Source organism: Phocoena phocoena, chromosome 4 (genome assembly GCF_963924675.1).
Source record: "Phocoena phocoena chromosome 4, mPhoPho1.1, whole genome shotgun sequence".
Taxonomy (NCBI): domain Eukaryota; kingdom Metazoa; phylum Chordata; class Mammalia; order Artiodactyla; family Phocoenidae; genus Phocoena; species Phocoena phocoena.
This window is the reverse complement of record NC_089222.1, coordinates 14,200,732-14,228,113: the sequence shown is the minus strand read 5'-3', so window position 1 is coordinate 14,228,113 and position 27,382 is coordinate 14,200,732. Positions and strand designations below refer to the sequence as shown.

General features: G+C 40.6%; 1 protein-coding gene across 1 annotated transcript in view; it reads left to right on the top strand.

Moving 5' to 3' along the window:
- The window catches only part of CPNE4 (copine 4), a 421,313-nt gene that overhangs the window by 244,669 nt on the left and 149,262 nt on the right, over nucleotides 1–27,382 (top strand). Inside the window, exons 3-4 of the mRNA XM_065877050.1 lie at nucleotides 12,549–12,620; nucleotides 21,012–21,086. Coding sequence (XP_065733122.1) covers nucleotides 12,549–12,620; nucleotides 21,012–21,086 — 147 coding nt within the window. The remainder of the gene's footprint in view (nucleotides 1–12,548; nucleotides 12,621–21,011; nucleotides 21,087–27,382) is intronic.

The following is a 27,382-nucleotide window of genomic DNA, read 5'->3' as shown; positions in this document are numbered from 1 at the left end:
GATAGCTTTTAAATATTCTGGTGCATGTTATTCTAGATTTTTTTTATGTATGCATATACATACAGTTCTTTTTTAAAAAACAACCATCTGGTGACTTATACATGCTTTTTGTAACTTGCTTTTTTCACATAAAAAATATATCTTCCCATGTTAATGCAACCTTCTCCAACATGTATTTGTAGACTTTTTAATGATTGCCATTCTGACTGGTGTGAAGTGATACCTCATTGTAGTTTTGATTTGCATTTCTCTAGTAATTAGCGATGTTGAGCATCTTTTCATGTACCTGTTAGCCATCTGTTTGTCTTCTTTGGAGAAATATCTATTTGTTTAGGTCTTCTGCCCATTTATTCTATTGGGTTGTTTAGAGTTTTGTTTTGTTTTTTGATGTTGAGCAGTATGAGCTGTTTGTATATTTTGGAAATTAATCCCTTGCTTGCATCATTTGTAAATATTCTCTTCCATTCCATAGGTTGTCTTTTTGTTTTGTTTATGGTTTCTTTTTATTTTTAAACTTCTTTATATTGGAGCATAATTGCTTTACAATGGTGTGTTAGTTTCTGCTTTATAACAAGGTGAATCAGCTATACGTATACATATATCCCCATATCCCCTCCCTCTTGCATCTCCCTCCCATCCTACCTATCCCACCCCTCTAGGTGGTCACAAAGCACCAAGCTGATCTCCCTGTGCTATGCAGCTGCTTCCCACTAGCTATCTATTTTACATTTGATAGTGTATATATGTCCATGTCACTCTCTCACTTCATCCCAGCTTACCCTTTCCCCTCCCTGTGTCCTCAAGTCCATTCTCTACGTCTGTGTCTTTATTCCTGTCCTGCCCCTATGTTTTTCAGAACCTTTTTTTTTTTTAAGATTCCATATATATGTGTTAGCATACGGTATTTCATTTTCTCTTTCTGACTTACTTCACTTGTTTATGGTTTATTTTGCTGTGCAAAAGTTTTAAGTTTAATTAGGTCCCATTTGTTTATTTTTACTTTTGTTTCCATTACTCTGGGAGATGGATTCAAAAAGTATTGCTGTGAGTTATGTCAACAAGTGTCCTGCCTTTGTTTTCCTCTAGGAGTTGTGTTGTATCCTGTCTTACATTTAGATCTTTAGTCCACTTTGAGCTTATTTTTGTATATGGTGTTAGAGAATGTTCTAATTTCATTCTTTTACATGCAGCTGTCCAGTTTTCCCAGCACCACTTATTGAAGAAACTATCTTTTCTCCACTGTATATTTTCACCTCCCTTATTGTAGATTAATTGACCATAAGTGCATGGGTTTACCTCTGGGCTTTCTATCCTGTTCTATTGATCTATGTGTCTGTTTCCATGCCAGTACCATAGTGTTTTGATTACTGTAACTTTGTAGTATAGTCTGAAGTCAAGGAGAGTGATTTCTCAAGCTCCATTCTTTTTTCTCAAGATTGTTTTGGCTATTCAGTGTTTTTTGTGTTTCCATAAATATTTAAATTTTTTTCCAGTTCTGGGAAAAAATGTGATTGTAATTTGATAGGAAATGCATTGAATCTGTAGATTACCTTGGGTAGTATAGTCATTTTAACAATATTGATTCTTCCAATCCAAGAACATGGTATATCTTTCCAACTGTGTCATGTTCAATTTCTTTCATCAGTGTCTTATAATTTCCAGAGTACAGGTCTTTTGCCCCCTTAGATAAGTTTATTCCTAGATATTTTCTTCTTTTTATGCAATGGTAAATGGGATTGTTTCCTTAATTTCTCTTTTTGATATTTCATTGTTAGTGTATGCCTTGCACTTTTAATATTCTTCCTTTTGATGCCTCCATCAGCACACAGAAAAGAAGACAGCCCCTGCCCTGAATTGGCTGCCCCCCACAGAGCATAGCCCCAGCCTGAGCATGGAGGACACAGCTGTGATCCCTCAGGCCCTCACCCATGGGATGGAGGAGGCTGGGCCCCCACAGGGTGTGTTCAGAGGCTGCAGGTAGTGAGAAGACATTGCTGTGGTTCTCAGCCTGGGAAGGTTGCCTCACTCTCAGACTGCTCCTTTCTTTCCTTCCTATATTTCCTCCTCAGCTCCTCCCCTTCCATTTATCATCCACATGTTGGAGACTCCCAGCTCAGACCTCTCTTCCATGCCCCAGATTCATGTATCCAACAGTATCTAGATACTGACTCCACTCGGATGACCACAGGCACCTCAGACTCAACAACCCCACATCAAACTCACCATGTCTTCTTGCTCTCCCTGCCCACAGCCTCCATCTGCCCCATTCAGGGAATGACAGCTCTGTCCTCCCAGATGCAGAGACCCAAAACCGAGGAGCCTTCCCTTGCACCACTCACTCACTCCCTCTGCTCCACAGCCCACCCATCAGCCTTTCCCAAAGCCCCATCAACTCAGTGTCTTAAATATCTTTACTCTCTACCTCTCTTTCCACTCCACTGCCAGTACCCCAGTCCAAGCCAATCAATGACTATAATCATCTCTTTGTGGGAATTGATTAGATAGGAGAGAAGAGAAGAGGAAGGAGCATTTCATAAGCATCTCTATGGGTCTGATGCTGGGATTTTGTTGCTACTCATTATGCACATGATAAACCAGTGGGGTAGATAGTATCATCACCATTTCAGAGAAGACAAAACTGAGGCTTGGAGAGGTTACCCTGCCTGGTCCTACACCATGCTCAGCATTTGGACCCTCATGTGTGACCTTTTTCTTTTTATTAATTTATATTTTAATTTTTTAATTGAAATATAGTTGATTAAGACTGTTGTATTAGCTTCAGTTATACAGCAAAGTGATTCATTATGTATCTATTCTTTTTCAGATTCTTTTCCCGTATAGATTATTGCAAGATATTGAATATAGTTCCCTGTGCTATACAGTAGGACCTTGTTGGTTATCTATTTTATATATAGTAGTGTGTATATGTTAATCTCAAACTCCTAATTTATCCCTCCCCTCCCTTTCCCCTTTGGTAACCATAAGTTTTTAAAAAAATTTATTTGGCTGTGTCAGGTCTTAGTTGTGGCACACGGGATCTTCATTGCGGCATGTGGGATCTTTCATTGAGGCGAGCGGGCTCTTCGTGGCAGTGCGTGGGCTTCTCTCTAGTTGTGGCATGCAGGTTCCAGAGCACATGGGCTTAGTTGCCCCGTGGCACGTGGGATCTTAGTTCCCAAACCAGGGATCAAATCTGCATCCCCTACATTGGAAGGCAGATTCTTAACCACTGGACCACCAGGGAAGTCTCCCATAACTTTGTTTTTTATGTCTGTAAGTCTATTTCTGTTTTGTAAATAAGTTCATTTGTATCATTTTTTTAGATTCCACATATAAGTGATGTCATATGGTATTTGTCTTTCTCTGTCTGACTTGCTTCAGTTAGTGTGATAATCTCTAGGTCCCTCCATGTTGCTGCAAATTACATTATTTCATTTTTCTTCATGGCTGAGTGATATTCCATTACACACACACACACACACACACACACTCACACACACACACACACACACACACCACGTCTTCTTTATCATCATGTGTGGCTCTTACTTTACATTATGTAGCAAGAGTGAATCTAGGGGACCAGTTAAGTGGCCCCTGCAGTGGTCTGAGGGAGAGGAAATGACCCTCTGAGGTCAGCTCCCCCAGGGTGAGGAGTGAGTGTGAATCACTGCATACATCTGGCAGGGTTTAGCACAGGATCAAGTCCAGCCTCTGTCATTTATGGGAGGCAGCAGAGAGGGGATGGATTCTGGGCTGGACTGACTGGGTTCAAATCTCAACTCTGCTACTTCCTGGCTGTGGAACCTTGAAAAATTCACCTAGCTTCTCTGTAGTGGACCTAATGGTGGCCCCCAAAATATGTCTACATCCTCAGCCCCACAATCTGTGAATGTGACCTTATTTGGACAAAAAGTCTCTGCAGATGTAATTAAGGATCTCAAGATGAAGAGCTCAACCTGGATTATCCAGGTGGGGTAAATCCAGCGACAACTGTCCTTATAAAGGAACCACAAAGGAGGGACGCAGACAGGAGAGGGTCTCGTGAAGGAGGTGGAGTGATGCGGCCACAGGCCAGGGGACAGTGGCAGGCACCAGACACTGAAGAGACTAGATATGGAAATCGCCCTTAGAGCCTCCAGAGGGAGCACGACCCCCACAGATGCCTTGACTTCAAACTCTGCCCTCTGCAGCCATGAAAGAATATGGTTCTGTTGTTTTATGTAAATTTGTGGTAATTTGTTATGGCAGCCCTAGCAAACCAATACACTCTCTATACTTCATTTTCTTATCTGTAAATGGGCATAATACTTACTCCATAGGGCTGTCATGAGAATTAAATTAATTAGTACACACAAGGCACTTCAGAGCAGTAGCTGGCACACAGTAAGTGCTCTTCTTGCAGTAGTATCGTGACTCTTCAGTAGCTTTATTACCTTAGTTATCTTTGAGCTTCTGGTCTCTTCACCTGTTAACAACCTAGTTAACCTAATCTAACAACCTGAAAGCTGGAATTTGCATACTTTGCTTAAAAATGGTCAGGGGCTTTCTCCCATCCTCTTCTATCCTGTGGACTATTAGTGTTTTGTTGCCAGCCTCACTGAAGACGAGTCACAGCCTGCCAAGGCAATGGTTGAAAAGCTGCCTTGTGCCCTTGACCTGACACAGTGCCCTACCCTAGGCAACAGCTGCTTGGAGACGCAGCTCTTTCTCCTTCTCCTGATCGCCATGTGGTACAGCTTAACTGAGGGTGGGGAGGTGGCCTCTGGACCAGGTCATTTGTGATGAGGAGGCAAAGGTGCATAATTAATACACAGGCAGTCCGTAAATCTCTCTCCGAAACTCTTTCCGTCCCTTACTAATGAAGTCAGAGAAAGGGTAAAAGTCTGTAATTACACTTGAAGTAATTAGAACCCTGCTTAATAGAAATCTCAAGACAGGAAGCCCAAGGAAGCAGATTACCCATCACTCCTGTCACTTGGAATCATTCTCTCTAGGCTTGTCCTTCTGTAGGTCTCCACTGGGGAGCTGAGGACCAGACTGAGTTTACATAAAACATATGTACACACGTGTGTCACCGTTCTCTCCCCCGAATGGCTGAGAAAGCTTCTTAGCTCCTACAGCTTTACCTTTAATGAAAGTCTAAATCAGCAGAACAGATTCATCTTAAAGCCCTTTTCTAGAAATCCTCTAAATCTGATCATACTGTACTGAAATTGTCAATGTGCAATTCTTACTTTTTAGCTCAGTGCTTCTCACTTTTAATGTACATGCAGGTCACCTGGGGACCTCATCAAAATGCAGATTCTGATTCAGCAGGTCTGTGGTGGGCCCTGAAAGCCTGCATTTCTAGCAACCCAGGCCATGCTGCTGCTGCTGCTGCAGGGAACCAGCTAGGATGAGGAGGGGAGGACACGCGTGAGGGCGGAAGTAATAGTTCTCCATCCCACAGGTGACTTCACATCCCTCCTACCACAGCAACCATCCCAACTTCTAATGAAGATCTTAAAAATGAATAAATTTGCCAATTGAGGGGAGAAGGTATGAGTCATCCTAGGCAAAAGGAACAGCATAAGAAAAAGCGTAGCTCTTAAAGGCTATTTTTTAATGATGTTTAAAACCATTTTAAGGCTTCCCTTTATTGGTAGTGCACACAAGATGCCAAGGTTCTCAGCGGTTATTCTGTGCTCAGATAGGATTGTGGCTCCTTTCGGTCAGTGGTGGAAACAAGACATGACCAGGAGAAAGAGGAAGAGTGTCAAAGCCAGGGTCTTCAGGTATATTTATCTTGAGAGGGTCTGACTTCTATCAGGTGAAGTAATATTGCCCAGCTGTCTTGGGAGGGAAATGGGAAGGTAGGGATTTCCCTAAAATCAGTCATCACTGAAGCCATCATGGTATCTTTTCCTGGAACTTTGAACCTGGTCATGGGCTAAGTCAGTCTATTAGTTTCCTGTGTTTACTGTTACAAATTATCACAAACTTGGTGGCTTGAAACAACACAGATTTATTCTCTCATAGTTCTGGGGGCAGAAGTCTGAAATCAAGGTGTCAGCAGGGCCGTACTCCCTCTGGAGACTCTAGGGGAGAATCCATTCCTTGTCATGTCCAACATCTTCAAGTATTTCTCTGCTCTGTCTTCATATTTTCATCCTTTCTGAGTGTATGTCATAAATTATATCTCCCTCTGATTCCCTCTTATAAGGACACTTGAGATTACATTTAGGGTCTACCCAAATAATCCAGGATAAATTACCTATTTTAAGATCCTTAATTTAATTATACTGTGAAGACTGGTGTTTTTTTTGTTTTTTTGTTTTTTGCCATATAAGGTAATACACACAGATTTCAGCGATTTAGGGTATGGATATATTTAGGGAGTCATTTTTTACCTACCACAGCCAACGTTGCTAAAGTACCTAGTGTCAATCAGAGGACAACATGGCCAAGAACCTGGTCTCTGGGGATAAATTAAAAGTCTTCTTTTCTGTCCCTCATATTCAGCCTGCTCCTCATACTCATATATACCCTTGTACCTACTATTCCCTCTCCTCTTTGACTACTCAGTTATCCATGAGCCTTCAGGTCAGGGGCAGTTTCTTCAGAAATGCCTTACCTGACCTCCTGAATCTGGTGAGTCCCCCTCTCACAGCATGACATTACTTCTCCTTGCAGAGTTGGAATTTGACATGGGTTTTGTGTGACTACCTCTGGAAGGGCAATTGTGTGCCTGTCTTTGTGCCATCATTTTATTCTCAATACCCAGCACCTAATAGATGCTCAATAAATATGATACTCAGTGAAGGAATGAATCCTGGCTTCAACTCTTATAAGCTATGTGTATTAACCTGTTAGGGCTGCCATAACAAAATATCACACACTAGTGTCTTAAACAATGGCAATTTTATCATAGTTCTGGAAGCTGGAATTCCAAGATCAAGGTGACAGCGGGGTTAGTTTGTGGTGAGACCTCTCCTGCTGGCTTGTAGACAGCTACCTTCTCATGGTGTCCTCACATACCCTTTCCTCGGTGTACATATTGCAGAGAGAGAGAGAGAGAGACTTCTGATGGATCTTCCTTTTTTTATAAGGATACTAGTCCTGTTGGATTAGGGTCCCACCCTTATGACTTCATTTAACCTCAGTTATCTCCATTATAGGCCCTGTCTCCAAATACAGTCACATTGTATTTGTGACTGTGATATGAAGGGGAGGAGGGGTGGGAAGGTTCACAATTCAGTCCATAATGCTATGTGACCTTAGATAAACTCAATTTCTCAAAGCCTTGCTTCCCTCATCCCAGTTGCTTGGGGCAAGAGAGAGTTTTGCTCATTAAATGACAGTAAATGAGATAATATATGTGAAATGCTCAATACATTATCTGACACAGAGTTGAATTTTGGTAGTGTCGCCCAGAAGCAGACAAGGATTGAAAAGTAGATTATTTGGAAAGTGAAGGAAACACTAGAAAGGGAGTGGAGAAGTGGCAGGAAAGGGGGAGTGGCCAATAAAGCAAAGGCTCTGATGTCTAAGGAATCACCACTGGGAGTAACTGGAACTCCATCCACTGGGAAAACTCAGCTTCTGTGCAGAACAAACACCACAGAGTTACCCCCATCCCTGGGCTAAAGGAGCTGGGAGATTTCTGTGCCAAAGCCCATCGGTTCGTTGACTCCACTCCCAAGGGTGTTAATCCCCCCCCCCCCACTTTCAGCTTACTGTTCCTGTGGACAGTGGGCACAGACTCCAGAAGAACCTGTAGGCAAAGAGATGCCAATGCTGGCTGTTGGGAGCCCAGCCAGCTCTGCAAGAGTCAGGCCTGAGAGGACCTGGACCTGTCCCCCTCTGTTGCTACAGGAGTCATCAGGGGCCCTTGGTTGTACCCTGTAGTGATGGGAGTAGTAATTGCTAGTTTTCAGAACACCAGGGATGCTCCTTGACAAAAGATTCTGGGGTCAAAAAAGTATAAAGAATGCTCCTTCCATGGCTGTGCTCAGGGTGATTCACAACTAAAGCTCTGTTAATACCCTGCAGTTAAAGATGTCAAACTTTTTCTAATCGTGTGATTTCCAGACTTATCTACACAAAGACTTTTTCATACAATATTTACTTACCTTTTAATAAATGAAAGTTCTCTGACACATGCTTTGGGCATTATCAATTCTGGCTAACAGAGGTATGAATGTCAAGTATTATAATTATGTTTTCACCTGTCCACCACTGTTATCTCAGAACAGTGCCTGGCACAGAAAAGATGTTCAATAAATGTTTGTTTTTGCAATGGAGTCTTAAAGCAATTTCCAGAAATAATCTGAAGATATTTTCAGTAAAAGAGATCTCATGAAAGACGAATGTCTAGTTCCCAAAATGACTGTTTTGAAAGTCTTTGTAAGCAAGTCCAGATGAACAAACACTTGTTGAAATATTGACCAAAATGTTTTTTATTCTCCTGGTTTTGTTCCCATTTATCTAAATGAAACAGTGGACTTCCCTGAAAATGAGGATCCCTACTGTTAGAATACCACCCACTTCACAGGGAGAGAAGCACTTCCTCCCCAGATCCATGTGTGAATGCAGATCAGGGACTTGATGGTGCTAATGTCCCTCTGATTCGACTTTGCTAATAAGAGTGTTTCCTCCCCCTATATTTCATCCTTCCATTGAAGTCTAAGGGTTGCAACTGTGACCCCACTATAGGGTGAGAAGAATCAAATTAGAGGACTTCTGACAAGTGCATCCCCTTTAGCCCAGTGTTAAATGCTGCCTATTTGTTGGCCTCAGTATCAGCTGGGACAAGTGTAAGTCCTTGTCACTCTAAACCCCTCATCCTCTGACATGACCTAAGGCTGTTTTTGAGTATGATGCAGTTGCTTCAGCTGCAACAAAGCCTGTGTGAGAAGAGAATTGGCAACAAATAGACTTTTCTCTATAGATCGCTGCTTCAGCTGGGCATCCTACTATTTTTGTTCGAAGTCCTAAGAATGGCAATGCCAATGGCAACTCATTATCAATCATTATTACAATGAAAGGTTTGAAACCTTGATTATTACTCATTCTTTGGAGCTGAGTTGGAGGCCTGGAGCTGTAGAATGTTTGTTTGAATGACTGCTTGATTAGCCACTTATTTACCCATATGACCATTTCTTAAGAAGGAATATTTCCTGGGAAATTGCTTGTCTTCCTAGCATTTGTAAAAGGCAGGAGGTGGTATGTAGTAGCATTCTCTTCAGACCCTACAAATGGAAACGTTGGCATTTCTAAAACAGAGTGAGAAAGACCTGGTACCATCCTTGGTCTTCCTTGAAGAAAGAAAATGTGGATCTTGGAAGACACAGTCTGTAATGACAGTCTACCAATACCTGGTAACCCAATGCATGGGTCATCTCAGGGCTGACAAGGTTGTTGGGGTCACTTGGAGTTATTGGGGTAGGTAACCAATGTGGATGAAACGCAGCAACAGTGGACCAAAGTATTTCTGAGACCAGATTTATTTGGGAACAGGGTATAATGTTCCCAAATAAATCTGTTACCTTTCTTTAGAGAGATACTGACCTGGCTACTGCTTATCAGTGACCCTTGTTTTGTCATCTATTCATGTGTCTTCCCTTCCACTCCCCACTGAAAAACCCCTGGAGAGAAACCACAAAGTCTTCTAATGTCCTTTTGCTGTTTGTCTTCTGTGTTTCCTGTGTTTTGGTTTATCTCAAGTTAAAAAATAATGTCTACATTATTCTAAGAAATGGTAGCTTTTCTAGAACAAGTGACAATCTGAGAATTGGGGGGGTGGGATAATGATTTTGCCGATAGGACTAAAAGCACTGGAACATTCATAATGAGTAGGGTGGGAAAGGTGAGTTCAGAATTCAGAATTAACTATGGAAAGGAAAGCCAATTCCTTTATCATCTGAATTTTTTCATGTCATTTTATTGATAGTCAACTATAAATAAAAAACCTATGTTCTTAATCATTATGCTACACTGCACTTAATCAAAGCCAGTGTCTCCAGATTAGTTCATTCGTAAGCTTTAACTTGATTATTTCTTTACCATCTTCTCCATGATTACACATTGAGGCTTAAGCACTAACATGAGATCTAGGACTTAAAAGCAAACACATGTAGTACAAATCCAGCTGTGCACATTTTCTGAACCTGTTTTAGGAGTTCGCTTACCAGTCATAATGTAACTGGAGATCAGTTTCTGGAATCAGACCTATGTTCAAATCCCAGGCACACTCCCTCCTAGCTCTATGGCCTTAGGAAAGTTACTTAAACTCCCTGTGTCTAACTTTGCTCCTCTATAAAAGGAAATTAATAATACCAAATTTGTGGGGCTGTAAAGTTAGCAATAAATAACCACTAAGACAAAAAACTTACTGAATTTCTCCTTCCCCTCAGGGTCTATTCTCTCTCCCCCACTATATAGCCAAACTCATTGAAAGAATTTTCTTCTTGTCCATTTTCTTCCTCTTTCTCTCCTCTTCAACCTACTCCAGTCTGTTTTCTGCCCCAGACTTTGCTCTTTGCCTTCCAATTTAATTTCCCCTTCTTGTGACTCTTAACTCACTGAAGGGCATAACCCTCTGATCTAGTGATACTTTAGGATGCCTCCCACTCACTCTGTATTCAATCCATTTCCAAATTCTGACTATTTTACACCTAACTATCTCATAAATCCAGTCTTTTCTCTCCATCTCCATAGCCACTGTTACCTCTCACCTGTACTGCTGCCGGAGATTCATAAGTGGTCCACTGTCAGTCACCCCATTCATCGTCCCCACCATGGCCAGTGCATGTCTCCTTTGTGACAAGTTATATTTGTTTGACCATTTGGTTTATTACTATCTCCCCCACTAAAATGTAAGCTCCATGAGGTCAGCTATTGCATCTGACTTTGCTTACCCCTCTATTCTTAGTGCCTAGCACCAAGTTTGTTATATTTTGGGGACTAGATAATTATTTTTGGAATGAATAAGGCATCTCCCACATGATCTGTATACTTACATGGGAGCTCCCATTGCTCTCATTGATGTCATCAACATCATCATCATCACCTGGTGATTCTTTATAGACCGCACTCCTTCTTCAGATGACAGCTGACTGAACATTAGGATCTTTAATCTGCTTGGCCTAGGGAAGGTCTCTGAACTTTTTGCATTTGATATTAGCACACTCCTAATATTTTTATTGCTCTAACACAGAGACAAAATATATAAGGATTTCAGAGAATGGGTTTATGTCCCCACTCTTCACAGTGATCTCCTTCCCTTTCTTATGTGTACTTTTACCGATTGCTGCATTAAAAATTACTGCAAAAGTTGAAAGCTTAAAAACAAACACTTATTATCTCACAACTTCTGTGTGTCAGGGGTTGGGGCAGCGTGGCTGGGTCCTCTGGACCAGGGTCTCTCACAAGGCTGCTGTCGAGGTGCAGTTATCTCAAGGCTCACCTTGTGGGAGGACCTGCTCCAGGCTGTTGTGTGGCTGCTGGCTAGCCTCTGGTTCTCACTGGCTGTTGAGTGGGGACATCAATTCCTGGCCATGTGGGCTGCTCCTACAGGGCTGTTCACAACCTAGCAGCCTGCTTCCCCCGGAGCAAAGGCTCTAAGAGAGAGAATGAGAGATGACGAGCAAGAAGGAAGTCAGTGATTTTGGAACCTAATCCCTGAAGTGATATCCCATCACTTTTGTAGTATTCTGTTCATTGGAAGCAAATCACTGGATCCACCCAACACTCAAGGGGAGGGAATTACACAATGGCAAGAACACCAGGAAGTGGGGATCACTGGGGCCATCCAGATAGAAGCTGCCGCCCACAGCAGAGGACTATGCTCTCCCTCTGCCGAGAGCAGAGCACGGCTTTCACTTTAGTCTTTTAAGCCTTGTCTCCTTTGGGAATCCTGGGGAATCATGGGGTGCAGGCCCATCAGGGCCTCACTGCCTTGCCACCTTTCCCTTTCAGAAAAGAAAACAAGAGGGGATGGGGCAGGTTCTGCTGAGAATAGCTCCCAGTGGAGAGGACCCCAGTTACTCCTTTTGGCTTGTCTGATCATCAGTCTCCTCATGACTTACTTTATTGCTTCCTATTGAATATAGTAAAAATAGAACTCTAGACGTTATCGATACAGGAAGTGTATATTTAGACCTTGAGTTTCTTTCCTCCCTTCACTCCATCCTCCACTCTGCACAGAGGTTTTAGTGCTAATTTGAGATCATTCTGAAACTTCATCTCCTTTATGTTAATGTACATATCCAACGTGTTTTGTCTAATTTTAATATAAATGTCTCAGCAATGATTAAGCCACCTCCATTAGTACTGAATTATCTGTAATCCCTTACACACTCACACTTACAGCACAAGCCATAAGAGGAAAGAAGGGAATGACCTGTATTTAGGAGAGGTTTGTCGAAGAACCTTGGAAAATAAATGAACACTGATGTCATAATTTCAAGGAGAGATGTAAGTGCAAAATTTTGTAAGGGAAATACTAAAGAGTATACCTGCAAGTATATGACTAGTATCTCCACCTTGTGTTTCCTTTTATACAGATTGTTTCCCAGAGAAAGCTGTCCAAATCCTTGTTGAAGCACGGGAACACGGCAGGGAAATCCTCTATCACGGTGAGCCCTCCCTAAGCAGCCACCTGCCCAGGCGCCCAAAATGGAGCTGGCTGGTCCGACCCAGCCACGTGGGAAGCTGACCCTCTGGATGTTGGGAGTTGAACCCACAACTGCTCAACTGTCCCGGTTGCCCTTTCTTTTTTCCATCTTTCTCCTTCCTGACAATACAATTTTGACCTTTCTATTGTACGAAAAAGGATTTGAAAGTGAGGCCATTCACTTCAACTAAGCACTTCTGTAATTAAATGTAGGTTTTAGCAGGGGACAAAGATGGGGTTATTGAGCGCAGTAAGAATACAGAATAGCCTGGAGTTTTCAAATCATCAGAGCTACCTATCCCCCCGCAGCCCCCTGCCAAAAAAAGCTACCTGTCCCTGTTTCTCAGTTTCTTGAGAAAAAAAAATGCTCTAATATCATTTAGTCCAAGGTTTGGTCTGTTGCCTGAGGATGAGAGAGCCCAGCATTTAACTCTCCTCTCTAATATAATAGTTTGGAACTGCACTGTTCTATTTGGTAGCCATGTGATTATTTGAACTTAAAATTAAATAAAAGCAAATAGTCATTCCTTCCACTATCCATGTATTAAGCGCTCAGTAGTTCCATGTGGCTGGCCACTGCTATATTGAACAGTGCAGATTATAGAACATTTCTGTCATTGCAGAATGTTCTATAAGGCAATACTGGAAGTATTTCTAAATAAAATATTAAATGTTCAAGTAGAACTCCAGTATTTGAAACTTTGGCATCTTGTATTAGCGCCCTTAAGAAAGATAGTCTAACCATTTAGCTGTGTGGACAAAAAATAATAGTAATAGGTAGAAAAAAGTACCAGGAGAATCTGAATTGATTGCAAGGCAGATTGTCTCAGGAGGAAAACTTCCTAAGTTCCTCTGAACATTCCTTTTTAACTAGAAAGTGACTGATTCATTTTTTAAAAATTTAAGCCATTTTTTAAAGGAAAAATTCAAAAATATTTTATTTCTACTGGTGAAAGTTAGGACCATTCTCACAAGCACTTAGCTGAGTTTGTTGGCTTGAATATTAAATTTTAAAATGACACAGTCATGTCAGAGCTTATTCTTGACTGCCATGTTCAATCATGAACAAATGGTTCAAACGGTCTTTAAAGATGCCATTGGTACTCTAAAAATCCATGGACCCACGGGCTCACTACCAAAGCCCACAATCCTAGATAAGACTTGGGATGGTGAACCCAGGTGTGAGATCTGCCACGGTTCTTTCACAGGTGAACAAAAGCTCATCTTGTCACTTTTCTCTAAGACTTCTTGGGAATTTCCTTTCTCTACAAAGCCCAGAAAAACTTAACCTCCTTCCTAATTTTAAATATTTAAATACTCCTCTGAATCCTGTGTCCTTGGATCAGAACAATGGCTTCCATAACTTCTGGAAAACACTTAAAAGTATGTGCAAAATTTTCTAGGCTTTGCAAATGGAGGTCATAACTTTCATGATCTTTCCAAATGTGTCTGTAACCACAAAATAATTAAAGACCTCAGCTCAAGTGGAGTGTAAGATGATATGGGACAAAAGAGAATTGAATGAAAAATGTAAATATGATGATTTCTGGTTTATCAAGTAGTTCTTCAGTTTTCATTATGTATCTGGACCCATGTTCCCTACTCTTCAGGTGCTCACACGTTTGGAAGGATCCTTCCCTATTTAGACAACTCTTTTAGCTTTAATATTATGCATAAAATAAAACTTTCCAGAGGCTACCAATGTGTACTCAGAACAGATGAACCCAACTCATAATGGAAAAGTTGATCTCAGATAGAATGGAGATAAAATTGAATTAAAGCTCAGTGTCTCCACATAACAAATTTGATAAGGGTGTCCACACATTACGGCCTCCGAATGCATGGTGAAGTCCTAACATGATTTAGCAGTGGTTTAACCTATATGCAGCTACGTTGGGCCTTATATTTTCATTGTTGTTATTGTTGTTTTTCTACTGACTTCTTTTTTTTTTAACATCTTTATTGGAGTTTTTTTTTTTAACATCTTTATTCAGTTTCTGCTCTATAACAAAGTGAATCAGCTATACATACACATACATCCCCATATCTACTTCCCCTTGCATATCTGTCCCTCCCACCCTCCCTATCCCACCCCTCTAGGTGGTCACAAAACACCGAGCTGATCTCCCTGTGCTATGCGGCTGCCTCCCATCCCATCAATCTTCGCTTGGTAATGCACGTATGTCCATGCCACTCTCCCACTCCTTCCCAACTTCCCCCTCCCCCTCCCCATATCCTCAAGTCCATCCTCTAGTAGGTCTGCATCTTTATTCCCATCTGGCCCCTAGGTTCTTCTGACCGTTTCTCTTCATTTTCTTTTCAGATTCCATATATATGTGTTAGCATACGGTATTTGCTTTTCTCTTTCTGACTTACTTCGCTCTGTATAAGTCTCCAGGTCCATCCATCTCACTACAAATAACTCAGTTTTGTTCCATTTTAAGGATGAGTAATATTCCATTGTATATATGTGCCACATCTTCTTTATCCATTCATCTGTTGATGGACACTTAGGTGGCTTCCGTGTCCTGGCTATTGTAAATAGAGCTGCAGTGAACATTTTGGTACATGAATCTTTTTGAATTATGGTTTTCTCAGGGTATATGCCCAGTAGTGGGATTGCTGGGTTGTATGGTAGTTCTATTTTTAGTTTTTTAAGGAATCTCCATACTGTTCTCCATAGTGGCTGTATCAATTTACTTTCCCACCAACAGTGCAAGAGGGTTGCCTTTTCTCCACACCCACTCCAGCATTTATTTTGTAGAGTTTTTGAAGATGGCCATTCTGACTGGTGTGAGATGATATCTCATTGTAGTTTTGATTTTCATTTCTCTAATGATTAATGATGTTGAGCATTCTTTCATGTGTTTGTTGGCATTCTGTATATCTTCTTTGGAGAAATGTCTATTTAGGTCTTCTGCCCATTTTTGGATGGGGTTGTTTGTTTTTTTGATATTGAGCTGCATCGGTTGCTTGTATGTTTGGGTGATTAATCCTTTGTCAGTTGCTTCATTTGCAAATATTTTCTCCCATTCTGAGGGTTGTCTTTTCGTCTTGTTTATGGTTTCCTTTGCTGTGCAAAAGCTTTGAAGTTTCATTAGGTCCCATTTGTTTATTTTTGTTTTTATTTCCATTTCTCTAGGAGGTGGGTCAAAAAGGGTCTTGCTGTGATTTATGACATAGAGTGTTCTGCCTATATTTTCCTCTATGAGTTTGATAGTGTCTGTCCTTACATCTAGGTTTTTAATACATTTTGAGTTTATTTTTGTGTATGGTGTTAGGGAGTGTTCTAATTTCATTCTTTTACATGTAGCTGTCCAGTTTTCCCAGCACCACTTATTGAAGAGACTATCTTTTCTCCACTGTATATTCTTTCCTCCTTTATCAAAGATAACTTGACCATATGTGCATGGGTTTATCTGTGGGCTTTCTATCCTGTTCCATTGATCTATGTTTCTGTTTTTGTGCCAGTATCATACTGTCTTGATTACTGTGGCTTTGTAGTATAATCTGAAGTCAGGGAGACTGATTCCTCCAGCCCTGTTTTTCTTTCTCAGGATTGCTTTGGCTATTTGGGGTCTTTTGTGTTTCCATACAAATTGTGAACTTTTTGGTTCTAGTTCTGTGAAAAATGCCATTGGTAGTTTGATAGGGATTGCATTGAATCTGTAGATTGCTTTGGGTAATAGAGTCATTTTCACAATGCTGATTCTTCCAATCCAAGAACATGGCCTATCTCTCCATCTCTTTGTATCATCTTTAATTTCTTTCATCAGTGTCTTATAATTTTCTGCATACAGGTCTTTTGTCTTCTTAGGTAGGTTTATTCCTAGATATTTTATTCTTTTTGTTGCAATGGTAAATGGGAGTGTTTTCCTAATTTCAATTTCAGATTTTTCATCATTAGTGTATATGAATGCAACAGACTTCTGTGCATTAATTTTGTATCCTGCTACTTTACCAAATTCATTGATTAGCTCTAGTAGTTTTCTGGTAGCATCTTTAGGATTCTCTATGTATAGTATCATGTCATCTGCAAACAGTGACAGCTTTACTTCTTCTTTTCCAATTTGGATTCCTTTTCTTTCTTTTTCTTCTCTGATTGCTGTGGCTAAAACTTCCAAAACAATGTTGAATAGTAGTGGTGAGAGTGGGCTACCTTGTCTTGTTCCTGATCTTAGTGGAAATAATTTCGGTGTTTCACCATTGAGGACAATGTTGGCTGTGGGTTTGTCATATATGGCCTTTATTATGTTGAGGAAAGTTCCATCTATGCCTATTTTCTGGAGGGTTTTTATCATAAGTGGGAGTTGAATTTTGTCAAAAGCTTTCTCTGCATCTATTGAGATGATCATATGGTTTTTCTCCTTCAATTTGTTAATATGGTGTACCACGTTGATTGATTTGCGTATATTGAAGAATGCTTGCATTCCTAGGATAAACCCCACTTGATCATAGTGTATGATCTTTTTAATGTGCTGTTGGATTCTGTTTGCTACTATTTTGTTGAGGATTTTTGCATCTATGTTCATGAGTGATATTGGCCTGTAGTTTTCTTTCTTTGTGATATCTTTGTCTGGTATTGGTATCAGAGTGATGGTGGCCTCATAGAATGAGTTTGGGAGTGTCCCTCTCCCTGCTATATTTTGGAAGGGTTTGAGAAAGATAAGTGTTAGCTCTTCTCTAAATGTTTGATAGAATTTTCCTGTGAAGCCATCTGGTCCTGGGCTTTTGTTTGTTGGAAGATTTTTAATCACAGTTTCAATTTCAGTGCTTGTGTTTGGTCTGTTTATATTTTCTATTTCTCCCTGGTTCAGTTTCAGAAGGTTGTGCATTTCTAAGAATTTGTCCATTTCTTCCAGGCTCTCCATTTAATTGGCATAGAGTTGCTTGTAGTAATCTCTCATGATCCTTTGTATTTCTGCAGTGTCAGTTGTTACTTCTCCTTTTTCATTTCTAATTCTATTGATTTGAGTCTTCTTCCTTTTTTTCTTGATAAGTCTGCCTAATGGTTTATCAATTTTGTTTATCTTCTCAAAGAACCAGCTTTTTGTTTTATTGATCTTTGCTATCATTTCCATCATTTCCTTTTCATTTACTTCTGATCTTATCTATATGATTTCTTTTCTTCTGCTAACTTTGGAGTATTTTTGTTCTTCTTTCTCTAATGGCTTTAGGTATAATGCTAGGTTGTTTATTTCAGTTGTTTCTTGTTTCTTAAGGTAGGATTGTATTGCTCTAAACTTCCCTGTTAGAGCTGCTTTTGCTGCATCCCATAGGTTTTGGGTCATTGTGTTTTCATTGTCATTTGTTTCTAGGTATTTTTTGATTTCCTCTTTGATTTCTTCAGTTATCACTTCGTTATTTAAGCATATTGTTTAGCCTCCATGTTTTTGAATTTTTTACAGATTTTTTCCTATAATTGATATCTAGTCTCATCACATTGCGGTCATAAAAGATACTTGATACGATTTCAGTTTTCTTAAATTTACCAAGGCTTGATTTTTTACCCAAGATATGATCTATCCTGGAGAATGTTCCATGGGCACTTGTGAAGAATGTGTATTCTTTTGTTTTTGGATCAGTGTCCTACAAATATCAATTAAGTCCATCTTGTTTAATGTATCATTTAAAGCTTTGCTTCCTTATTTATTTTCATTTTGGATCATCTGTCCCTTGGTGAAAGTGGGGTGTTAATGTCCCCTACAATGATTGTGTTACTGTCGATTTCCCCTTTTATGGCTGTTAGTATTTGCCTTATGTATTGAGATGCTCCTATGTTGGGTGCATAAATATTTACATTTGTTATATCTTCTTGGATTGATCCCTTGATCATTATGTAGTGTCCTTCTTTGTCTCTTGTACTAGTCTTTGTTTTACAGTCTATTTTGTCTGATATGAGAATTGCTGCTCCAGCTTTCTTTTGATTTTGATTTGCATGGAATATCTTTTTCCATCCCCTCACTTGCAGTCTGTATGTGTCCCTAGGTCCGAAATGGGTCTCTTGTAGACAGCATATATACGGGTCTTGTTTTTGTATCCATTCAGCCAGTCTGTGTCTTTTTGTTGGAGTATTTAGTCCATTTACATTTAAGGTAATTATCGATATGTATGTTCCTATTACTGTTTTCTTCACTGTTTTGGGTGTATTATTGTAGGTCTTTTCCTTCTCTTGTGTTTCCTGCCTATAGAAGTTCCTTTAGCAATTCTTGTAAAGCTGGTTTGGTTGTGCTGAGTTCTCTTAGCTTTTGCTTGTCTGTAAATGTTTTAGTTTCTCCATCAAATCTGAATGAGATCCTTGCTGGGTAGAATAATCTTGGTTGTAAGTTTTTCTCCTTCATCACTTTAAATATGTCCTGCCAGTCCCTTCTGGATCGCAGGTTTCTGCAGAAATATCAGCTGTTAACCTTATGGGGATTCCCTTATGTGTTACTTGTTTTTTCCTTGCTGCTTTTAATATATGTTCTTTGTATTTAATTTTTGATAGTTTGATTAATATGTGTCTTGGTGTGTTTCTCCTTGGATTTATCCTGTATGGGACTCTTTGTGCTTCCTGGACTTGATTAACTATTTCCTTTACCATATTAGGGAAGTTTTCAACTATAATCTCTTCAAATATATTCTCAGTCCCTTTGTTTTTCTCTTCTTCTTCTGGGACCCCTATAATTCGAATGTTGGTTTGTTTAATGTTGTCCTAGTGGTCTCTGAGGCTGTCCTTAATTCCTTTCATTCTTTTTTCTTTATTCTGTTCTGCAGTAATTATTTCCACTATTCTATCTTCCAGGTCACTTTTCTGTTCTTCTGCCTCAGTTATTCTGCTATTGATCCCTTCTAGAGAATTGTTAATTTCATTTATTGTGTTGTTCATCACTGTTTGTTTGCTCTTTAGTTCTTCTAGGTCCTTGTTAAAGGTTTCTTGTATATTCTCTACTCTATTTCCAAGATTTTGGATCATCTTTGCTATCATTATTCTGAATTCTTTTTCAGGTAGACTGCCTATTTCCTCTTCATTTGTTAAGTCTGGTGGGTTTTTGCCTTGCTTCTTCATCTGCTGTGTGTTTCTCTGTCTTCTCATTTTGCTTAACCTTCTTTTTTTGGATCTCCTTTTCGCAGGCTGCAGGTTCGTAGTTTCCATTGTTTTTGGTGTCTGTCCCCAGTGGCTAAGGTTGGTTCATTGGGTTGTGTAGGCTTCCTGGTGGAGGGGACTATTACCTGTGTTCTGGTGGTTGAGGCTGGTTCTTGTCTTTCTGGTGGTCAAGTCCACGTGTGGTAGTGTGTTTTGAGGTGTCTGTGGCTTTATTATGACTTTAAGCAGTCTCTGTGCTAATGGATAGGGTTGTGTTCCTGTCTTGCTAGTTTTTTGGCATAGGGTGTTCTGCACTGCAGCTTACTGTTCATTGAGTGGAGCTGGGTCTTGGCATTGAGATGGAGATCTCTGGGAGATTTTTGCCATTTGATATTACGTGGAGCTGGTAGGTCTCTTGTGGGCCAGTGTCCTGAACTTGGCTCTTCCACCTCAGTGGCATAGCCCTGACACCTGGCTAGAGCCCCAAGATCCTGTCCTCCACATGGCTCTCACACTACCTTAGTCTCGAACCTCCCGCCCCTGCTCCTCAGGCCTGTCTCCTCACTTCTTTTCCACCAGTTTCTGTTCCAAGGTTTTGAGAGTCACTATTCAATATTGGCAAGTGATATTTTATGAAAAAGGATGATAGGTTATTATCTCTTCACTTATGTCAAAGTCTTTGTCAGAAATTCTCTGTTCTTGAGAGTTAAGGGTTTAGTTCCTTATTCTCTCTCTCTCTCTCTCCCTCTCTCTCTCTCTCTCACTCAAAGCCCAAGGACAGTCTTTTTGAAACAGTGGAATTAGAATATTTCTTTGATGACCTTATGATCGTTGGTCTGGAAAGGATGTAGAGACCAGTTTATTCCCCATCCCTTGTTGGTGTGATTCAAAACAGTGAAGAAATATTGCTGCCTGCTCCTCCTTTTTTGTCACTTCCCAAAGAAGAAAATGTATATAATTATATGGACGTGCCATTCAGTGCTGTGTGACCTTTGAAGGAAGAAGCTCTTCCTAATTGCTCCTCCAAAACCTCTTCCCTTAGCTTACACCCCATATCTCATGTTCTCATGCTCAGCACAGATGAGATCTAGTTATCTTCTGTGGTCTGTTCTAGGGAGTTCCCTGTACACCTGTTGATGCTGTACTATCTTTACTGTGTTGTGGGAAACTCCATGCCAAATGTCAGTTTTTGTTGATTTTTGGATCAAACATGAGCTAAATTGTTCATGAATTCCTGGGCTTAGTTGTCCAACTGCCACTGCACCTGATGTGTCCTTTTTCCTTTAGGTGATTGCTGAGGAATTATCTGGCAATGATGACTACGTTGAACTTGCCTTCAACGCACGGAAACTGGATGACAAGGTAAAGTGTTTGGCATCAGCTTTATTGAAGGTAGTAATAAAACTAGCACACAAAGTTAATAAGGTTCTCCCTCACAGCTATTTTTTCCCTTTCAACTCACATTATTAAACACATCAAAGATTTCAGAGAGGTCTGCAAAGTTAAGCTTCCCCCAAATTGAGAAGCAGTTAATGAGAAGTGGGAAGGACAATAATTAAAACAGGACCACTTTATTACACTAAGACTTCATTTCTTCCCAAATGCCACAGGTCATATGTGCATAAGTAAATGCAATTTAACCCCAGTGCTAGGAACTTTTCAAAGGAAAAGAGGAGATGTGAAAGGGGAAAAAAGTGACATTTATTAAGCATCTATATTTGCCAGGTACCTGGTTAAAAGCCTTTCAAGTATGATCACAGTTAGTCATTCTTATAGCACCCATGTAACAGGTATTATTAACCCTGTTTAGACCTTGGTGAAGAAACAGATTCAAAGATGAGGTAATTGTCTAAGGTCACTCCATGTGTTATCCAGATAGTCCAAGAAAAAGACAACAAGACAGGGTTAACAATGCAAGGATTTTATTAGAAGAAATGCGTGTGTAGGGAACATTGGGAGGAAATCTGGGAGAGCTGACAGACCACAATGTAAGTCTGAATATAAGTAAAAGAGAGCAGGAGAGAAATGGCAGCTCCTGCAATGCCATGTAGTCTAAGGAAGGTTCCACAAGGCCATCAAGGAGTCCTAGAGCAAAAATTAGCCACCAAGAGAGTCCTTTGTCTCCCATGAGTGCCTTTATATCCCCTGCACACACAGCACTGGCTGGGAGCAGCCCACAGGCAGCCTGGCCTCGGACTGAGAGCAGGGCTGGATTTCGGAGCACAGCAGCTGGGGTCCATGGTAGGTTACACTCCCTGGAGTAGGAGGTCTGCAAAGCACGTGCTCATGGCCACCATACCCTGCTAGTTGGTGGTAAAACTGAGGACTCAGTCCCATGTCAGTCTGACTCCCATCTGTACTCTTTCTGTTGCATCTCACAACTTCCACCCTATCACAGGCTGTATTAATCTTGTATATACAGAAAAAGTTCAACAGTCTCCACCCCTTTAAAAAAAAGTTTCCTCTCCAACCTCACTGTATATTTATTATTTCCCTCCAACCATATCCTTGAGTCAAAAAGCACATCATATCCATAAATGTATTCACAAAGGACTCCATTTTCCAAGCATACAACTAAGGAAGAAGCGATATGGGGATGTGGGACTGCTTTTTCAAACAATTTCTTACAGGCATTAGGCTGAAAAAAGGTAAAGCACTCAAGCAATTCCCCATAGCCTTAAACAGCAGTTTATATCCTGGCATAGTTCATTTTCACCTACAAAAAGTACTCAGTCCATTTATGCATTCATTAATTCACTCTCTTATTTGTTCATTTATCTACTCGTTCATCATTCATTTACCAAACCTTTGTTGTATGCTTGTTATGCATCAGTTGGCGGGAAAAGGGCACACTTTGAACTAATTTTACACCCACAACCTGGAATTCACCATCTAAGTGACACATCAATTTAAACAACAAGTGATATAATGATACTAGGGCCATAAGAGGATGATACACAATCAGAGAATCCTGAAAAGGTTAATCCATTCTGCCTGGGGACATTAGGAAAGATTTTGTTCTTAAGAAAGAATTATATTTGGATTTTTTTTGTCCTGAAGGGATTGTGTGACACTTTCACAAACTGCTACCTTTTGACATTAGGTGGGCGAGGTGCTGGGAACTGTAGAGTGCGTTGATTTCTGTGGGGTGTAAGCTCTTATCCCTCACTTCCTGTGATCACCGTGCTCTTTCTCTCCCGTCATCTTCAAGTTTCAGAATAATTCACCAGACTGCTTTGTAGCATCTTTCCTGGTGACAATTATAAGCCATTGGGTCAGTGTGTTGCAGTTTTAAGCTTCTCACTTAATGGCTTATAATGGCTTCTTTCCATTTAGTCATGTCCTCTAGCTGACTTATGTTATAATGCAAGGGGCTATGGGGGTTTGTTAGTGGGTACATTGGCTCTAAGGTGTTTGAGCAGTTTCCCTTCATTCAAATGAGTGCTTGCTTGCTCACAGAACTTAAAGAGCCCCATGCAGCACTTACCGTGGTTCTCGATGGCCGTTCCCACCCTCAGCTGTGCTGATTGTCCAGGGCCCTCAACTGCTCATTGCTGAGACCCCAATATCATGGAGCTGGAGACCCCAGGTCTTCCATAATATGGTGGTATCTTTCCCAGACTCAGTCACCCAGAGGGGAACGGACCCTGTTCAGACCAAAACAGAGGCCACTGCTCCAGTGGACTGGGGGGTGAATGGTCTCGAGTGGAGAGAGGGCAAAGTTATAGAGTTGAGGAACAAGATGGTACCATGAAGATCATCTCACACAACCTCTTCAGGAAACAGAGGCTCAGCAAGGCAGGATTACTTACACAAAGACACTGCTACCCAGTTATGTATTGCTGCATCACAAACCACCTCAAAACTGGGCAAATTATACTAACAACTACTTTATTATATGTCATAATTTTGAGGTTAGAAATTCAGGCAGGTTTCAACTGGGCAATTCTTCAGTTATACTCAGCTGGTGGAGGAGCTTTACTCACATGCCTGGCACATGGGATGGCTGGAAGGCTTGGCTCCACCAGCTCGGTCAGATAGACTGCCTTCATGGTGGTCTTAGGTTTGTCACACTTTCTACATTGTGGCTGGCTTTTCCCAAAGAGAACATCCCAAGAGAAGCAAGGAAAATCTGTGTGGCCTTTTCTGACCTAGCCTTCAAAGTCATGTAAGTGAGTCATAAGGCAGCCCAGAGTCGAGGGGAGGAGAGCGACTCCATGCCTTGATGGGGTAGTCATAATGTAGAAAAGCGTGTGGACAGTGGACATTGTAGTAGAAAATCAACCTGCCACAGTATTTTTGTGATAGAATCAGAATAGATATGAGAGATATGAGAACACAGAGATATGAGATATGAGAATACAACAGATATGAGAATCCGGCTGCTTTCAATTATTTCATGTCACAGCTGGTAAAAGCGTTCCCAGAGGTTCCCAAGGAGGACCTCCTTCTAGCCTTTAGCACTAAATGAGGGTGTAGCTACCTGCATGTTAACAGTTAATCTTATATTAATTGAGAAAATAGACCATGACTAAAAGCCACTGAAATAAACAAATCTCTTAATTTAAAACATTTTCCAAGTAGTATCATGAGAGCAACTATATGTATACATTTGAAAAATTGCAGTATGAATATGTGGGAAAAATATACTATATCCAATTCAGACAGTAGTTGTGGAGATCTGGAACCCCACTCCCCTTGCAGTAACTCTGGTAACCTCCAGGTATCCACATACTTCTGGTAGAAAGCTCTGCCTAATACAATTGTTCTCTTTTACGTATGAGAACATCGAGGTTCAGAGATGTGAAATGACTTACCAAAGGCCACACACACACACACACACACACACACACACACACACACACACTCACAGATAATCAGTAACAGAGAGGGACTCAATCAGGTTGCCTAACTACAATCTAAATCTTCAGGGAAGAGGGTTAATGAATACAAGTTGGACTGGTCTTGGGCTGTGGAGAACTTGGTTATGTTCCTGTGTATTTTGGGGAAGTGGGGAGCCAGAGAAGAGGAAGGTGAGGGTACATATGCTACAAGGCAGCAGTCCTCAAGGTGTGGTCCCAGGTCCCAAGACCCTTTCAGAAGAATGCATGAGGTCAAAACCATTTTCATAGTAATACTAGGACATTATTTTCTTTCTTCACTCTCATTCTGTCACATGTGTACAGTGGTTTTCCAGAAGCTACATGATGCCTAGTATCACAACAGATTGAATGCAACAACAGATATGAGAATCTGGCTGCTTTCTATTGATTCAGTCATTAAATTGATTTACAAAGATGTAAAATGATATCATTCTCCTGACAATTTTATACATTTTGAAAATATAATTATTTTCCATTAAAATGTTATTTTTTATTATGATGTCATAGGTTTATCTTTACTACTTTTAAAATGATATAACAAATGAATATTTTTTAAATTTCTCAGTTTTAATTTATAATATGGTAAAATATTGACAGATATAATCCACATAAACAAAAGCTCCTTGGTGTCCTCAGTAATTTTTAAGTGTAAAAGGGTCCTGAGACCAAAAAGTTTGAGAACTGCTATTGTGGAGTATAATAGTACTTTTGCAAACCACAATGACAGATAATGCCCCTTTTTTGTCATTTTCTGTCATTTTAAACTCCTCTTTCCAATGCTGTCCAGGAAACCAGCAGCTATCTATTCAGGACGGAAACCCAGAGTCCTTGAAATCTGAGAAGTAGGCTTCATGAGAGCCACATATAAAATAGACGAGGCTTGCAAGAAATAACTATTTGTCTACTGTTAATGCAATTCACTTCGTGGAGAGATAGGCTTTTTAACTCCTAAATCACATTTATTACATTAGCAGCTAGTTGGTGATTAATCTAACAAGTAGAGATATGAATGTAATCCCTTTGGAACATTCAAGCTGACAAAGTGTTCTTTCTCCTCCCTTTCCTAAGAAAGTATTCACGATAGCGTGTTGGAACTGATTCTCACATGGTGCTCTTCATATATGTAATCATTATAAGCTGTATTTTTTAATATTGCCATGATGCTAGTTCGATGGGGTGCTGTATAAGCACTTGAATCTGTCTCTGAAGGAGAGGTTGGGAAACATTTCCTATAAAGGTCAGATGGTGAATAGTTTAGACTTGCAGGTTGTATGGTCTCTGTCCCAACTATGCATCTTTGCCTTTGCAGCATGAAAACAGCCATAGACAATACGTAAATGAATGAGCATGGCAATGTTCTAATAAAACTTTATTCACAAAAACAGGCAGTATGGGACTTCCCTGCTGGTGCAGTGGTTAAGAATCTGCCTGCTAATGCAGGGGACACGGGTTCAAGTCTTGGTCCAGGAAGATCCCACATGCCACAGAGCAACTAAGCCCGTGCACTACAACTACGGAATCTGTGCTCTAGAGCCTGCAAGCCACAACTACTGAGCCCACACACCACAACTACTGAACTCTGTGTGCTCTAGGGCCCATGCTTTGCAACAAGAGAAGCCACCACAATGAGAAGCCCATGCACTGCAATAAAGAGTAACCCCCACTCCCTGCAACTAGAGAAAGCCCACATGCAGCAAGAAAGACTCAACACAGCCAAAAAGTAAATAAATAAATTTTTTAAAAAGAAAAAAACTAAAAAAAAACCCCAAACGAACAGGCAGTGGGCTGAATTTGGGCCACTTACCATACTTTGCTGACCCCTGTTCTATAGCAACATTAACTCTATCGTGCTGCGCTGTGATAAAACTAATCCAGCCTGCATTAATGAAAGCAAATTATCATTCATGAGCATCTACAATGTACCAGGTGTCAGGTGTCTAACTACATTACCTCCCAAACTCACCATATTCTTAAAAATGGGTCTTATTATTTCCAGTCTACAGATGATGCATAGTGAGGTCAAAGAATTTGCCCAAAGTTGCAAGGCGAGGAAGCTATAGAATCTGGATATGACCCCATATCATTCAAACAATCTTTTCTAGTTCCAATATTCTGTTTTCATGATCACTGTCATGACTATGCACTGCTTCCTTTTCTCTTTCAAACCTCTGCTGATTGCTTACTGACCTCTCACCTGACTAAATTTCTTTCATATTGGACTAAAAGAGCAGGGACATAGCCTCCAAGTTATTAAACCATTTTACCATAGCAAAACTTCAGTAAAATGCCTATATCATTAATTTTCATTGTACTGAACTGTCCCGAGGGCCTTTTTAATGCTGATGATCAAGCAAAGGAAGCTGAAAATTCCAGATTGTGGTCAAGTAACCAAACAATTAGACACAGATTTGTTGTTTTTAACTATGAATCTCTGAGTTAGATGTATTTGAGCTGCTTATGAGTTGTTTTATTTTCAGAAATCAGATGCCTTCTTAATATTAATCATCCCTGGGGCTTCCCTGGTGGCACAGGGGTTAAGAATCCACTTGCCAATGCAGGGGACACAGGTTCAAGCCCTGGTCCAGGAGGATCCCACATGCCGTGGACCAAATAAGCCTGTGCACAACAACTCCTGAGCTTGTGCTCTAGAGCCCATGAGCCACAACTACTGAGCCAGCATGCCACAACTACTGAAACCCACGTGCCTAAAGCCTGTGCTCCACAACAAGAGAAGCCACCGCAATGAGAAGCCTGTGCACCACAATGAAGAGTAGG